The sequence below is a fragment of the Tenrec ecaudatus genome, chromosome 9, assembly GCF_050624435.1.
Source record: "Tenrec ecaudatus isolate mTenEca1 chromosome 9, mTenEca1.hap1, whole genome shotgun sequence".
Taxonomy (NCBI): Eukaryota; Metazoa; Chordata; class Mammalia; order Afrosoricida; family Tenrecidae; genus Tenrec; species Tenrec ecaudatus.
Window position 1 is genome coordinate 146,292,350 of NC_134538.1, and position 15,151 is coordinate 146,307,500.

The window sequence follows — 15,151 nt, forward strand, 5'->3', positions numbered from 1 at the left end:
TCATTGGCTTATCCCCAAGTCTCTAGGACTCTGGCTTTAGGACTTGGAACACAGCCAAGGTTCAAGTTCTAGGATCATAAATTTCCAAGGAACTCAAAGAGAATCTCTTTTCAGTTCAGACACTAAAATTCACTTACTTTACCTCCTGCTCATCTGGAACGGAACACACTAACTCTTGTAGTAGATAGTTCCTTTGTGCTTTAGCAAGTTCTGCTTGCTTTCAAGATGAAGAATAAATCTAGAAGACCTGAAAGATCTCACAAGGTTTATCTAGCTTTGCCGGCTGCCCTATCCTTATTTCAGACCCCCTATCCTCTTCTGTTGTACCTGTCTTTATTCTGCAGAAGGGAAGTTTCTCCTATTATGAGCCCATAATCCAGCTTCAATATTTATGGCAGATTATTATATCTCTGTATGCTTACTTATTTAATATCTACATGCCCCCAAGAAACTCTAAGTTCTATGTCTCTTTTTTTTCTATTTTCACATAAAAAAAAAACAACCTTACTACCATTGATCTGCATGTTTGGCAGTTCAAAACTACCAGCAGCTCTGAAGGAGCTTTCTACTCCAGTAAACAGTTATCATCTCAGAAACCCACAGGGCGTCACTATGAGTCAGCACTGACATGATGGCAATGAGTTTGGTTTCAGTTTTCACATTAATATGTTCTTTACACCCATCCAATGCTAAAGAAAATGTTGAACAAATATAAGCTGACTGGATTAATAAACTTTTATATTTGATTCTCTGGCCATAATAACTTTAAAAAAGCAAATTTGGGAAATAATCCTCCCTAAAGACAAACTGCAACGACCATAGCAATCCAGTAATGTTGAAAGGGATGGAGGAAAAAAGAAAGAAAAAAACAACTATGAAAAGGAGGCAAACAACTCTGAAACCGTTGAATTCCAGTGGTAAATATTCTTACTAGTCATTGGAAGTTAAAACGTTCTTGCACTGACATCCATGTATGGGTATGGATGATGGTATACATACATATTTCCGTGTGCTGTAAATACTCACATATCCATACATACAATAGAGCAATCATGGGGCTAAGTTATGTTACCTTCTTAGCCACGACCAAACACTGGGCCTTGTAGCTTCGTGTCACAGTTTCGGGAGACATCAAGATCCACTGGGGTAATATGGTCCACAAAGAATGTTCTACACCCTACTTTAGAGCGTTGTGAATGGGGTCTTAAAAGCTTGTAAATGGATATCTAAGGTGCAAAGAGTGAAGAAAATGAAGGAAATATGGAAACTAGTCCCAAGGACAAATAGACTGTGCAAATCTCAGCATTTATGACCCTGAGACTAGAGGAACTCAATGGTACCCAGTGACACTGCTGACCACGCTGAAAGGGTCTGAGATAGAATGGTAGAAAGCTGTGGAACAAATTTCCAAACCGCAAAGGAACCAGGATTACTGGTTTAAGAGAGACCGGTGGACCCACCAAGGGCCTTTTAATCAATATTCAAGCTAGGAATGTAATCCACCTCCAGGACTCAACCCCCAGTCAAACCATAGACGGGGCTATGAGATGGACAATAAACATGGAAGAGGTATGCACTCCTTAGAATACTCAAATACAAGTGACCAAACAGTAACCTCTGACCAGGAGCGAAGCTCAGAAGGCAGGGGAGAAAGAACAGAAATGGAAAACGCAGGGAGGACAGGGAGGAAGTGGGAAGGATGCTGTTTCCAAAATATACATGGATTGTTGAGTGGGAAACCAATTTGCTCTATGAACATTCATTCTGATCACCAAAAATAAAAAGCTTTGAAGAGGGAAATTAACAGATTCTTTAATTAGCCTTTAATAGAGTCATCATATTCCAGTGTGGTAACATAAGGGGCACCATCAAGGGAGGGGTAGGGTTTGATCAAGGTCTGAGAAAAAGAGAGACAGCAGTCATTCACCTAAAAAGATGTCACTCAGGGTTGCTCTAGAGGATTTTTGCTGTCTTCCAGATGTGACCTACATTTATTGACAACATGTACTCTTTTGTATTCATCCTCCCAGCCCCTAACAATATTGAATAAATGAAGTGTTCCCCAACCTCACGTTAAAGTAAATAACCTCGTATTGCGCCGCTCCTCTTTTGCTCAATTTGATAATTACATGAAAACTATTTCCCAACTCCCTTTAGTGTTTAGAGACTAACAAAAAGGGATCATATGTAATGATACACACACACACACACACACACACACACACACAAACACACACACCCTGCTGAAAAGGAGGATATTCTGTGTTGACGCAAACCAAATTTTGTGTCGTGTTGCCTGAGCAGAGCAAAAGAAGTTTCCACTTGAATTATAAATCAAAGATGACCTTGTGATTTTTTTTTTAGAGAGGCTGGCAGCTGAGGTCACTGGCGTGTACTATGATGGACAGTCCAGTGCTCTGTGTGCCTCTGAGGCACGTCCTTTACGTGGATTACCGCCAACTTCAAAGAATGAGACAGCTCAGAGCATTCTATCATTTTATTTGAAAATAATGGCCAAAGTCAGAGGTAGCAACCATTACAACTTTCGGGAAAGAATCGCATTGCTCAATAATTCCATCACTTGAGACAGGCAGTCTAGAGCTATTCTCAATTGAAGTCGATTAATCCAGTGTATTCTCTTTCAGTTTCTCATGACAGCCACAGAGACCACACGACTGACTCTCCAGTAGACAAACACCCCCTGCACTATATCACGTGTAGTGCTATCTTGAAAGGTACACCTCCAAGGTTCAAGTTGGCCAAGTCGTAGGGAGGAACACAATGAGAGGGGAGACAGGAGATTTTAACACAACATTCTTGGAAGGTACATTGAGATACGCCAAAGTCAAATCATCCACTGCTCAAGTCAACTAAAAGCTAGAAATCAAACTTTTCTGGCATGTGAAGGAAAACAGCAGCATCAACAACAGAGCTGAAATTTGTCTCCAAACAGAGTGCCCAAGCCATTCTCAGGTAACCCCATGAACAAAGCATCTCCAAAGAAACCTAATCCTTTGTCGGTTCCATCTGAGACTTCTGAGTTATTTCTCAAATGCCCAAGTTGACTAGCTGACTATTTTGAATGATGGGGGCTTATTTATAACTTGCACTTCTTTTAGGAGTAGATGAAGGGTAGCCTACACACACACACACACACACACACACACACAAATATATGCTTGAGATAAAAGCAGGTAGAAAATATTCACTTCTGATTAAACAGGGGAATGACTTCTAATTTTGTGCTTTCCACTCTGCCTGAGTAGCTGCTATTTGTCTAGTCGGATACAGACTGTTGTCATTTCTAAACCATTGAGATGCAAAGGAAAAAAAATCGAGTTGTAACTTACCATTAAAATTGACGGCCCGAATATACCCAAGCAGCTCTTTCCCGTCGATGCTGCTCATCCGTGGACACAGGCCAACGTACCCGGGACAGAGATCCTTGTGCAGATTGTGCAGCGCGTAAGCCATGGAATATACCGCATCGATTACAAACTGCACCTTCCCTTCCTGTTCGTAAGCTGAATCCCGGGCAATGCGCTCCAGTCCTGCAAAGCAGAAAGGCATCAATCTTCTCCATGAGAGCTCAATAAAAGATGGCATCGAGGCTGAGATTTCCATCACTGGAGGCACATTTAATGAGACCAAACAATTTGACTTTACTTTTCAATTACTCTGAACCAAGACTCCCTGAGTCAGGCTTTTAAACTGGACGTGGGATTTTTCATTCGCCAGGAACAAAAAGTGATTTCATCAGCAGTCAACAGATACAAAGTAAATAAGAGCAGCAATGTTTCACTGTGTTCATTTCCACTTTATGGAGCCCTATTATGTCGTATGTTCTAGTAATTACATTACATTTCAGTAATGGCCTGATCTTGTGAGTCAAATACATAAAGTATCATTCCTTTCATCTGCATCATCTCCATCTGCTTCTTGATTCTGTTTCTCTAAACCTTTTCATTCATACTGCTCTTGCTTTGAATGTCCCCCGTTTGAATCCTTTGTCTAAATATATGAAAATGTTTCCTTAAGAAAGCTTCTTTATCTTAGGAAGATCATCTCATCTATTTTTCTCTTGAACTCTAGTTGCTATTTTAATTTTCTTTTTTTTTAATGTAGCTCTCATAGATTTAATGTCCATCTGAGTAAGTGTATCTGTGTAGGGCGTATCTGGGGATGGGAATTGACAGTGGCTTAGTATTTATCATTCACTTTGTACAAGGGGTAGGGGGAGGGGCCTCGATGGTGGAGTGATTATGAGTTAGACTAACCACAAGGTTAGCAGTTCAAATGTACCAGTTCATCCTCTAGGGAAAGACTTGGCTTTCTGTTCCTGAAAAGAGTTAGTCTTGGAAACCCTGTTGTATTGGGTCACTGTGAGTCAATTGACTCAGTATCGGTGAATCTGGTTAATCTTGTACCAGACACAAAGGATTCAAAGAGGAAATAAAATAGAGTAGAAAATAAAGTAGAAATCATCTATATTTCAAAATTCCCCTTCTGGAAACACACACATATACAGTTTGTAAAGGCTAAAGTCCCGTTGAGACAAATAGATGATCTGAAAAGGATTCTCAGATCTCAAACTCTAAGCTCATTATTTGCTCGCCACCCCTCCATGAACAAAGTGGAGTCCGGTGGCGTGTTGTGTTATGAATGGGGTTGCTAATCAGAAGATCAGTGATTGGAACTCACCAACTGCCCCACGGGAGAAAGATGAGGCTTTCTACTCCTGTCAATGGCTCCAATCTTGGAAACCCACATGGCCATTTCTCGATCCTATCAGCGGCGCCATGATGAGTTGGAATCGACTCAAAAGCAGTGCATTTGATTTGGGCCCAGACAGAGCCACTGGGCTCGGGTGGCTGTTAGGGTCAAGTTTATTCTACTCATAGTGACACCATGGGTCACAGCAAGGTTCCGTAGGCTGGTCTGGGGTGTAATCATATAGGAGCACAGCACCAGATCTTTCTCCCTTGGTGTCACCGGGGAGATTTGAACCACTCACCTTCCAGTTAGTAGTCATGTGCTTAACCATTGAGCCCTCAAACCAACTCACCACTAACTTTATACATCTAATAACACCAGAGACCAAACACCTTAAACTTTCCCACCCATGGATGTCAGTTACTATCCTTTACAAAATAGTCTTTTTATACAGCAAACGTTCATTTTCTTTGTACTAAAATTATGTGGTTGATAATATTAGGTACCAATGAGTCCTTCCCGACCCATAACAACCGCATGCACAATGGAACAAAACACCACCCAGCCCTGCACCAGCCTCACAATCCTTCCATGCCCGAGCCCATATTCCCAATGGACTCATCCACTGTATTAATCCATCCTGTTGAGGGGCTTCTCCTTTGGTGCTGCCCGTCCACTTTGCCAAGCATGAGGTCCTTCTCAGTTCTGACTCATTGGGACCCCAAAAGGGAGAGCAGAGTACAACTTCCCTTTGTGGGCTTTCAGGTTATTCATCTTTACAGGAGCAGAACAATCTCCTTTAGCTCCCAAGGTGGTTTCAAACTGGCAACCTTGTAATTACAGCCCAACGCATAACCCAGTGAACTGGATGAAAGTATTTGATATGCCCACTGTTCCTTAAAACCAACTCTAATATAATTCTGATAAGAGCAGTGATTTTCTTCTAAATGAATGTGATGGATTATCTATGTCTATTCATTTGTAATTCTACAGTAGTTGGCAACTTTGCTGTTCTCATCTCTGTGGGATGCTATTGATAGATGCTCTCTGCACCCTTTTGTGGTGCTAAATTCTGGGCCCTCCCTTTTCAGCATGCCTTTTCTGATAGCTTGATGACTCAGCTTTCTATTCTCCAAGGCTAATGCTCTTGTCTTCATACTCAAAGGTCATTTATTGTCAACATCTTTAAATACTTTAAATACTATGTCTGCAGGGTAGAAGTACATATTAGAATCCAAAAGGCAGGTATACCTATAAGATACAAAAATCAAACCAAACTCACTGCCAGCAAGTTGATGCCAACTCAGTGACCCTATAGGACAAGGTTGACCTGTCTCTGTGGAAACAATTTCCAAAATGGGTGATGTTGAATGTTATATATTGGTGTAGGAGTTACAAGCTGGGCTGTGATCCACCAGCTCAGCAGTTCAAAGCCACCAGGTGCTCCACAGGAGAAAGATAAATCTTTCCACTCCTGTAAAGATTTTTAGTCTCAAAAACCCACAGGAGCAGATCTACACTGTCCTATAAGGCCACCATGAGTCATAAATGACTTCATTGGCAGTGAGTTTTGTTGTTGAAGTTGTTGTTGTTGTTGTTGTTTAAGTCCAACTCACTGCATCTACAACCAGGCTATCATAATACGAAGAGACATCCTGGTTGTTTTGCAAGTTTGGGAGCAGAGAGAAATGGTGACATATCGTTCGCACCAAGAGCAGTTTCCAAATGTCTAATGGTGGAGAGTCTCCTTCTGGGTTCTGAATGTCCTCTAATTAAGTATAGATGCCACAGCACCACTCCAGGGTCACTAAAGCAGTATCTCCAGACATAGGGACATGGAGACTCTGCCATCTGTAATTCAAGAGTCTCTTATAAGAACCTGATACAGCCAGCCCAGGCATTGGGACCGGCTTTTGGAAGTCCTAGCTTACTAATATCTCAGTTCTTAAAAAAACAAAAAAGTAGAAAGCAAATGTTTTGAGAATGATGATGGCAACACATGTACAAATGTGCTTGACACAATGGATGTGATAAGCATTGCACGAGCCCCCAATAAAATGATTTTTAAAAAAGATTAGGGCAGAGCTCATGTTTAAAGAAATGCACGGCACTGAAGTATCTAAATAGAAAAACTTGTGACATGGGATATACAGCTCATATAAATCAAATCCATGCCTTTTCCCCCACCAAAGAGAGCCTACGGACATGCGATTCCCAATAGCTATCAGTTTCAAAGCTTCAGAAAAATCTTTACACACAGACAGAAGCCTGGAGCTGATTGAGAGGGCAAGAAAGAACAAGAGAGGGGCATGGAATGATCTACATTTTTTAAGTATAACATTAAATGTCTTCTTTGGGGGAAGATGGAAGCAGACAAGATAGAAAGGACCAGAGAAGAGATCGGGGGAAAGAGGGAAATTTTTGACTGGCTCAACACAGAGAAAAGCTAGAGGCAAAGGCACAAAAAAACCTCAGATATCGAACCTTCTGTGTTAAGCTGTATTGCTGCTCAGTAAATGTCTTTGCTAAAGACACACACACACACACACAGACCTTCCCTGAGCAGCAGTGTTTGTTTATTTATCTGATGTTCTTTTCCACTTGTAGACTTTAAAGAAAAGGGCAGATTTCTGTGTTTCTGTTAATATGGGATAGGAGAATCGACAGAAAATGTCAACTCCAATTGATTCCAAGAAAGCAAGGAGAACATTAAGGAATTTGAAAATGCCCCCAAATCCAAAGCATACACTGAGTTAGAGGGATGTTAGAGGGATGTGAGTTATTGAATGTCCTGGTAAGTCCCTATCAATCTATGGAGATAATCCTGCACATTTCGTAGTTGTCACAAATGTATCTGTGACACGTCCCTGAGAGATTGTCATAAACATGAGGAGCCCTGGTGTCACATGGCTAATGACTCATTGGCTAACAAAAAATCAGCTCCTCTAATGCACCAAATGTTCCCTGGAAGAAGAACCTGCCAGTCTGTTTCTGTGTAGGCGACAACCTTTGAAACCTATGGGGCATCTGTCCCGCAGGGTCACCATGAGCCAGAAATGACTCAATGACAGAAGGTTGACCTTGCGTTTTTTCAATGACAGCATTGACATACTCAGGGCTCTGGGAATTGCCTCTCTCGGCCCCTCTGCCTTCCTGCCTGCTGGAACTCTGCTTGCCTCAAGGGCTGGCTGGCCCCGTGTGGAACACTGGGTGAGAGCTGTAGGCGCCCTATCATGTTTCCACCAACTTTGGATGCCTGTGCCTCTGCACCCTCCAGCCTGTGGTCGTCCTGCTTCCAGTCCATGATTCTGAGTCACTTGCATGGGGCTATGTGCGTCTGAAGAGCGATTTATGGACTAGCATCAACAGACTTGAGTTGGACTAGGCTGTGATGCCTTCATGATATATAATTACTTGTTGCTATAAAGTTCTATCTTCTACATGGAGGGGTGTCACGGGCTTTATTTCTGTAGACAAGCCAGTTTAACACACACACTATCTTATGAAAGGTAAAAATTGAAAGTTTCACTATTCCCTCTATTTATAGCCTCACCTAATTATAAACTCCAGTTAGTTTAAGTGAATATTCCTTCTTTTTTTAATTTTTTTTCACTTTTTAAAGTAAAAGTTCAGGAAATTATCTCCTGGCTTGTCCTACCAAGACTAATGGGCATGATAAGGTTCCCTCCACAATCAATGTGCAGACATGATGACAAATGGGAAGACCGCACTCTACTTCCTTTCCAAAATTACACAAGAAAATGCGATGCTTGGCAGGCTGTTTAGACAATGCGTCTCTCTGTTCCCCAACACTCCAACATCACGGTGGCAACTTCAGATTTCACAGCTGCTAGTTTCCCCTTCACTTCCTATATCTGATTTCCTCATTCAGCTAAGAGAGGAGTTTGGGAAGCTGACAGTGACTCATCAGTTTAATTGGCTGTAACATTTCATTATGCTATAGTTTTGGAAGTCTGTGCTAATGTAGTGCTATAAAGTGCTAAATATTGTCAGAGGTGGGATGTCAGGCATCCGATGGAAACATCGCTGACGGTAAAGTTGTGATGTGTTTTAGGGAATGGCTTAAAATTAACAACACATAACAAAGTGTTGGTGTGGTGGGAGATGGAGTCAGCCTCAAAAATTTCATTATAAAATTGCGTTAGGTTTTCATTAATGAAACTTGTAACTGTAATATCAGATTCCTGGAAGATGATGTGAATTCTACTGGCCTGAGTCATTTTGTAATGCCATGGATGATTGACTGAGACTCTTCTAGTCAGAGTCTTGTAGCTCACCCAACGACCGGGCAGGACCGTGGAGACGGGGATACTTCCACTCTGGGTAAGAGCTGGGTAATAGAAGGTGGAAGAAGCCAAGATTATATGATTTAGTTGTGAATGGTTGTAGGGGCAGTTTATTGTCACTGTAAACTAGAGGAACTCTAATGATGGGGGTTGCTCAGTTTTGTCATCCTGCTGGGAATAAAGTGAGCCATTTCAGAAGGTGGGATTATATAAACATAGGTGTATTTGTATATATGTATATATTATATGTATATGTAAACACCATAAGGAAGCAGATAGACTTTGGGCCTCTATTTAAATCTTACCTAAGGAAAAGAATGGTTTGCTGTAGTAATGAGGCAACATATGATACTCACCTTTCTGACACGATTGCCGAAGTCAAAATGGGTGCATAAGCAAAAGTGGTGAAGAAAGCTGATGGTTCTCGGCTATTAAAAGATAGAGTCTGTGGTCTTAAAGGATTGAACATAAACAAGTACCCATCTACCAGGGAAGCTACAAACCCCACATGGAAGAAGACACCAGCCTGTGTGATCATGAGGTGTCAACAGGAAAAGGTATGAGAAGCTGAAAAACAAGCGATCAAACTGACATAAAGGGGCATAAACCAAATGGAGACCCAAAACCCACCTGTAAGATAATTGGACAGTCCCTCACAGAAGGTCCACATGGAAGGGATGATATATCCAGGGTGCAGAATAGCACTGATGAAACAAATAACCATTCTGTAGTAATTTAATATTTCCTCCAAATACTATTATGGTCTTAGTTGTATCTCATTAATCTTGTTGAATCAGCATATGTTCATTTGTATAATTAAGATTGCTCAATGCATGAAATCCAAGATAGAGAAACCCTTCAGAAATAGTCAAGGGAGTAACTGTTCCCTGAGAGTACGGGAAGAGAAGGAGGGAGCAGGGGAGGGGACACTGATAGCAATGATAACTTACGGGGGAAAATAGCAGAATTGTAAGTGAATGTATACATTGGATGGTATAAGATATGACTAAATAAATTAATAAATAATAAGGGTCCCTGGGGGTGGTAGGGTGGGGGGGGAGGAGATAATAAAGAGTAGCTTTTATCAAAGATTTCAAGAAGAAAGGAAATGTCTTGAATATGATGGTGGCAGCAATTATACAAGTATGTTTGCTCTTATTAAATTATGGATTGTTACAAATTTCTGTAAGAGTGCCTAATTAAATGATTGAGAAAGAGAGAGAGAGAGAGAGAGAAGAGCACTATATCTTTGGACCCAAAGATCCCTGTGAGATGAACCCTCTTGCTCGGGGAGCCACGGCTGAGACACCAGTGGCACGTGGCCACCGCAAAGCCAGAGCAGCGAGCTTCCCAATCCAAACAGCAGGTAAAGCTGAGTACCTTTGAGTAGAAGGCTCGCTTGTGGAGGAGCATGCCTGTAAGCATCTAATCCGGCAACTAGATCTACTGAATTTGGGGCTGAGAATTACGGTAGAATCGAGTACCCGTTGGGCATTCATCAACAGTGCTTTGTAGCAATGCCTGAACAGGTCAGAGGCCAAGGAGTGGTATGGCTGGGAGATCAAAGCCTGCTAAGGGCATGGCTGAGAAGAAGCTGTCTGGATGGAATAATTGGGTCCTGAGCATTTCTGATCCTGAACTGTAACCTTGTAACTTCCCTATGGAGCTGGAAGTCTTCTCTAAAATGTTGAAAAACAAGGCTGTTTCCTTGAGGACTAAGGTGCAACTGACTCAAGCCATGGTATTTCCAATTACCTCATATGCATGTGAAAGTTGGACAACAGCCTAAGGAGGAGTGAAAAAGAATGGATGCATTTGAATCCCGGTGCCGGAGAAGATTACTGAAAGTACTATGGAGTGACAGAAGAACAAACAAATCTGAGGTGGAAGAAGTGTAGCAATAATGCTCCTTAGAAGCAAGGATGGAAAGACTTGTCTCATGAACTTTAGACATGGTATCAGGAGACGCCAGTCCCTGGAGAAGGACATCATGCTTGGGAAAGTACAAGGGCGTGAAAAGGAGGAAGACCCCCCACAAGATGGATTGACAGAGCAGCAGAAACAACAATACGCCTACAATTCTGACTCCCTTAGAAGGCAAATGGAAAGCAAGCTCAGCCTGCTCAAGTGTGTAGAGTTGCTACGAGGCAATGCGAGCTTCTAAGATGATCCTGACACCGAGGTTTACAATCTTTTTGACACATTATTGTGGTTGAGCTTTGCTTTCTAATAAGTTCTTCGGGTACAGTTGTTTTTTTCTAAATCGAGTTGGTAAAAGGATGTTTTCCTTTTCCTAAAAATTATACAAACAACGTTTGGAATGCTAATAAGAGGATGAGCAAATAAGCAGCTGGGAAATTCGGTACAAAAATAAATGGCAGTCATTTCATTCCTGGGGATCCAAAATCCAGTTGGCTGAATTTTTATGCAAAGTCTTACCATGCAGGAGAAAGAATGCTACATGAGGAATTGATAGGTAAAGAAGTGATTTCTCTCTTTTAGCTCCTCTGACTTTATTCTCATGCATGCGGTCACTGCTTTAAGTGATTAACATCGTATCCATGGACTTTCTGTGATGAGAGCAGGAGAGAAAAGTGCAGCTCTGTGGACCTGCCACAATGGGTACCTAAAGGCATATGGGACCACATGGAAAGAGTCATTCTGAACTCAACAAGACGCCATATGCCTCACTGTGCGATTGACCAGAGAGAAGACCATCATGCCCCACACTGTATTATTTCCTGTCTCACATGTGGATGTTGTGACTCTATAATATGGTGACTTTTAAGTCCGTGAGAAACGAGTAAGGGCCACAGTGAAAATGGCAAGATGGAAAACACAAGTCATCTTTTCCTGAATTGAATTGCTTTTGAAGGGTAGCCAGAAGAGGGACAAAAGAGAGTTGTCCCCACTGAATGCCTATGCTAAAGGAAAATTAGCTGTCCGTGCCACAGTAAAGGGGTTGGAAAGAAACCAGGCACATTAATGAGACACCTGTAGACCCCAGCCAGCTAGGCCGAGGTAGGAGAGACACATGGACACACAGACTAGGTACCGGCAACATGACATCACACAGGTGTGCCTGAATCCAGCCAAAAAGATCAGCCACGCCTCCCCAGCCAGTGGGGATGGGAGGGGATAAAAGTAGGCCACGCGCAGGCAGCCAGCTCTTCTCTTATTCAGGTATGCTCTGCAAGCAGAGGGTGGGAATCTCTCCTGTGTGCAAGAGCATGTGCATGTGTGCATGTGTGTAGCACAAAAGCACTTATGGGCCCTCTTGGGACTCTCATTCTCTTGGCTCTCTTGGGATTTTCTGCTCTTGGCTCCCCATGCTTGTTCCCTGCTCCTGTTCCAGTATTCCTTCGATGTGTTTTCCAGCACTGCCTAATCTCAAACTTTCCCACAGCCCCCCAGGCGCCCCTCCATATGGCCTTGCATGCTTTCCAGGGACAGTGCGTCCTTTCAGAGACTGTTAATACCTGAAGCTTCCCTTTCCCTCAGAAACATTATTTGGATTTCAGAAGTGCTCCTGACACATGAATTCTTTTTCATTCAGCGTTGAGCGAAGCAAGAACCAGGCTAAACCACCGCAGAAACCTAACAGTTTGATTTCACTTGAAGGATACAGCAGAATCAGAAGAGGAACAAGGGAAAGAGTCAACCTGTTACTTCACGCAGGGCATCCGCTATGCATGCAGAGGGCTGGTGGGCGCTTCCCACGTTGTAGGGCAGCAAGTACATGGGCCCCGAGCTAAGGTAGAAAGACAAAGTGACAAATTCTCCTCAGGTGAGAGATGGCCAACCAGTGGGGCCAACCAACCCAGATTCAGGTTCCAATGATACAATTTGAAAGGCATGTGGCCTTGGACACGCCTATGAAGCTAAATGTGGCCTGTACCTAGGGGATTCCTTAGTAAAAATCGCATGATTGACGTTCAGCTGCTGGGATCTCTTCCACCTCCAAATCTTGCATGCTCTGTGGACCTGCTTTGATGGGAACATCAGTGCATATGGGACCAACTGTAAAAAATCATTCTGAATTTGGTAAGAGGTCATATGCCTGGCTGTGTGATTGACCAGAGACAAGGCTGTCATGCTCTTAGAATGTTCCCCTTTTGCTAACAGTCCCTAAAATCACAGACTACAGAGGCACTAACCCCAAACCAATGTCATTGCTGTTGAGTTGATTCCAACTCATAGTGACAGTAGAGGGCAGAGTCAAACTGCCCCATTGGGTTTCCCAGGTCGTAATCCTGACACACCTTTCCTTCTAAGAGTCCTTTGATTAGCAGCTGAGTGCTTCACCACTGTGGGCAAAACACACAATCCCAGTTTTCTAGAAGAGTTGGGAATATTCAATACCTGGGATCCTGTTGAAGACCAGAAATTCACCATCAAACGCATTCAGCATTTTCCTCATGCACCCTCAGTCCTGAAACACTGCCGTGCCACATTTTCATTACTCTTAGATTTCAGCCAAACATTGATTTGTGGTCCTCAACAAGAGAAAAATAAACTTTTCTGTCCTCTCCTTATTTTGATTCAGCGATTAGAAGAATCAATTATGCAAAATTGGGTCAGAGACGTGAAAGGGAAGGACCAAAGCCAAACTCAATGCCCTCAAATCCATTCCAGCTTACTGTTGTTGAGAAGTTGGATACCATCAAGCTGGCCCTTACTCTCAGCAGCACTATGTACAAGAGAATGACACAATGCCTGCTCCTGCACCATTTTCGCAATTGTTATGTTGTAGACACTTATATGTTGAAGGTCTTCCTCTTTTTCAACCACTTTCTACTGTACCAACCATGGTGTCCTTTTACAAGCACTGCTCCCTCCTGATGCAATCTCCAAAGTACATGAGAGAAAGCCTGGCCTCTTAGCTACGAGTGAGCCTTCTGGCTGCCTGCCTTTACGGCAGACTTGTTGGTTCTTCTGAGAGCCTGTGATCATTTCAATAGTCTTCACCAGCACCAGAGTTCAATTCTCCTGCAGTCTTGTCATTGTCCAAGTTGTCACTGGCATGCTTATGAGGCAACTGGAAATGGCATGGTGAGGTCAGGCCCACCTTCAAGGGGCATCGTTGTTGTTTAACACTTTAAAGACATGTTGTGCAGCAAAGTGGTCCAAGGCAACACTCATGATCTCTTACCTGCTGCTTCCATAAGAACTGATGGGGGATCCACGTAAAGCGAAGTCCTTAACACCTCGATGTTTTATCCATTTATTGATGTCTATTGGTCTACTTTCTATTGTCTATTGAGGTCTATTGGTCTAGTGTCTATTGAAGTGTATTGGTCTAGTGTTTATTGAGATGTATTGGTCTAATATCTATTGAGGTGTATTGGTCTAGTGTCTATTGAGGTGTATTGGTCTAGTGTCTATTGGTCCGCTTGTGAGGACGTTTGCTTTCTTTACATTCAAGTGTAAGCCACACTGAAGGCTGTACTATTTGATTTTCATCAGCCAAGGCTGCAAGTCAACCTGTCTTTCAACAAGCGAGACTGCGTCATTTATTGACTGCAGGTTGTCAATCCTGATGTCGCTTTCTTCTTCACATAGTCCAGCTTCTCAAAGTATTTTTTCAGCACGCAAAGTGAATACATTTGGTGAACAGAACCAACCCTGGCCCACATTTTTGCTGATTCTATACCCTATAGGTTCCCCCTTGTTCTGTTAAAGCTGACTTGACATAAAGAACTTCATTTTAAGACTTTTGAAAAACTCCTCTAGACCTTCCCCTGCCCATGGCCCTGGAATGTACTGTGTGGTCAGATTTCCCTTTACAATCACTATGCAGGCAGAATGTCCTTCACAATCTCCACTGTCCCCAGAATGTGCCCCACTCAGTTTCTGTACACCAATGCTTGTTTTGGCCTCTGTAACTCGCCTGCAGAGCTGTGTAGAAAAAACCCAGACCAACCACTCAGTCATTCAGGCTGTGGTGCTGACCTTTATAAACTGCCCCCTTCCAACAGTGGAGGGCTGCTGGGGCTTGAAAGATGTCTGGTCCTCCCCCAGCCACTGGCACCAGCTCATAAAGACTCTATTTTAAATTAGAACATTGTAGGTTATAGTGGCCATCCAACCTGTGAGCTTACAACAGTTCCATCCAAGCATCTGTTGTTTGT

At 42.7% G+C, this 15,151-nt stretch overlaps 1 protein-coding gene across 1 annotated transcript in view; it reads right to left on the minus strand.

The window, feature by feature from the left end:
- The window catches only part of GRM8 (glutamate metabotropic receptor 8), a 911,938-nt gene that overhangs the window by 330,756 nt on the left and 566,031 nt on the right, over positions 1 to 15,151 (minus strand). Inside the window, exon 6 of the mRNA XM_075557710.1 lies at positions 3,351 to 3,551. Coding sequence (XP_075413825.1) covers positions 3,351 to 3,551 — 201 coding nt within the window. The remainder of the gene's footprint in view (positions 1 to 3,350; positions 3,552 to 15,151) is intronic.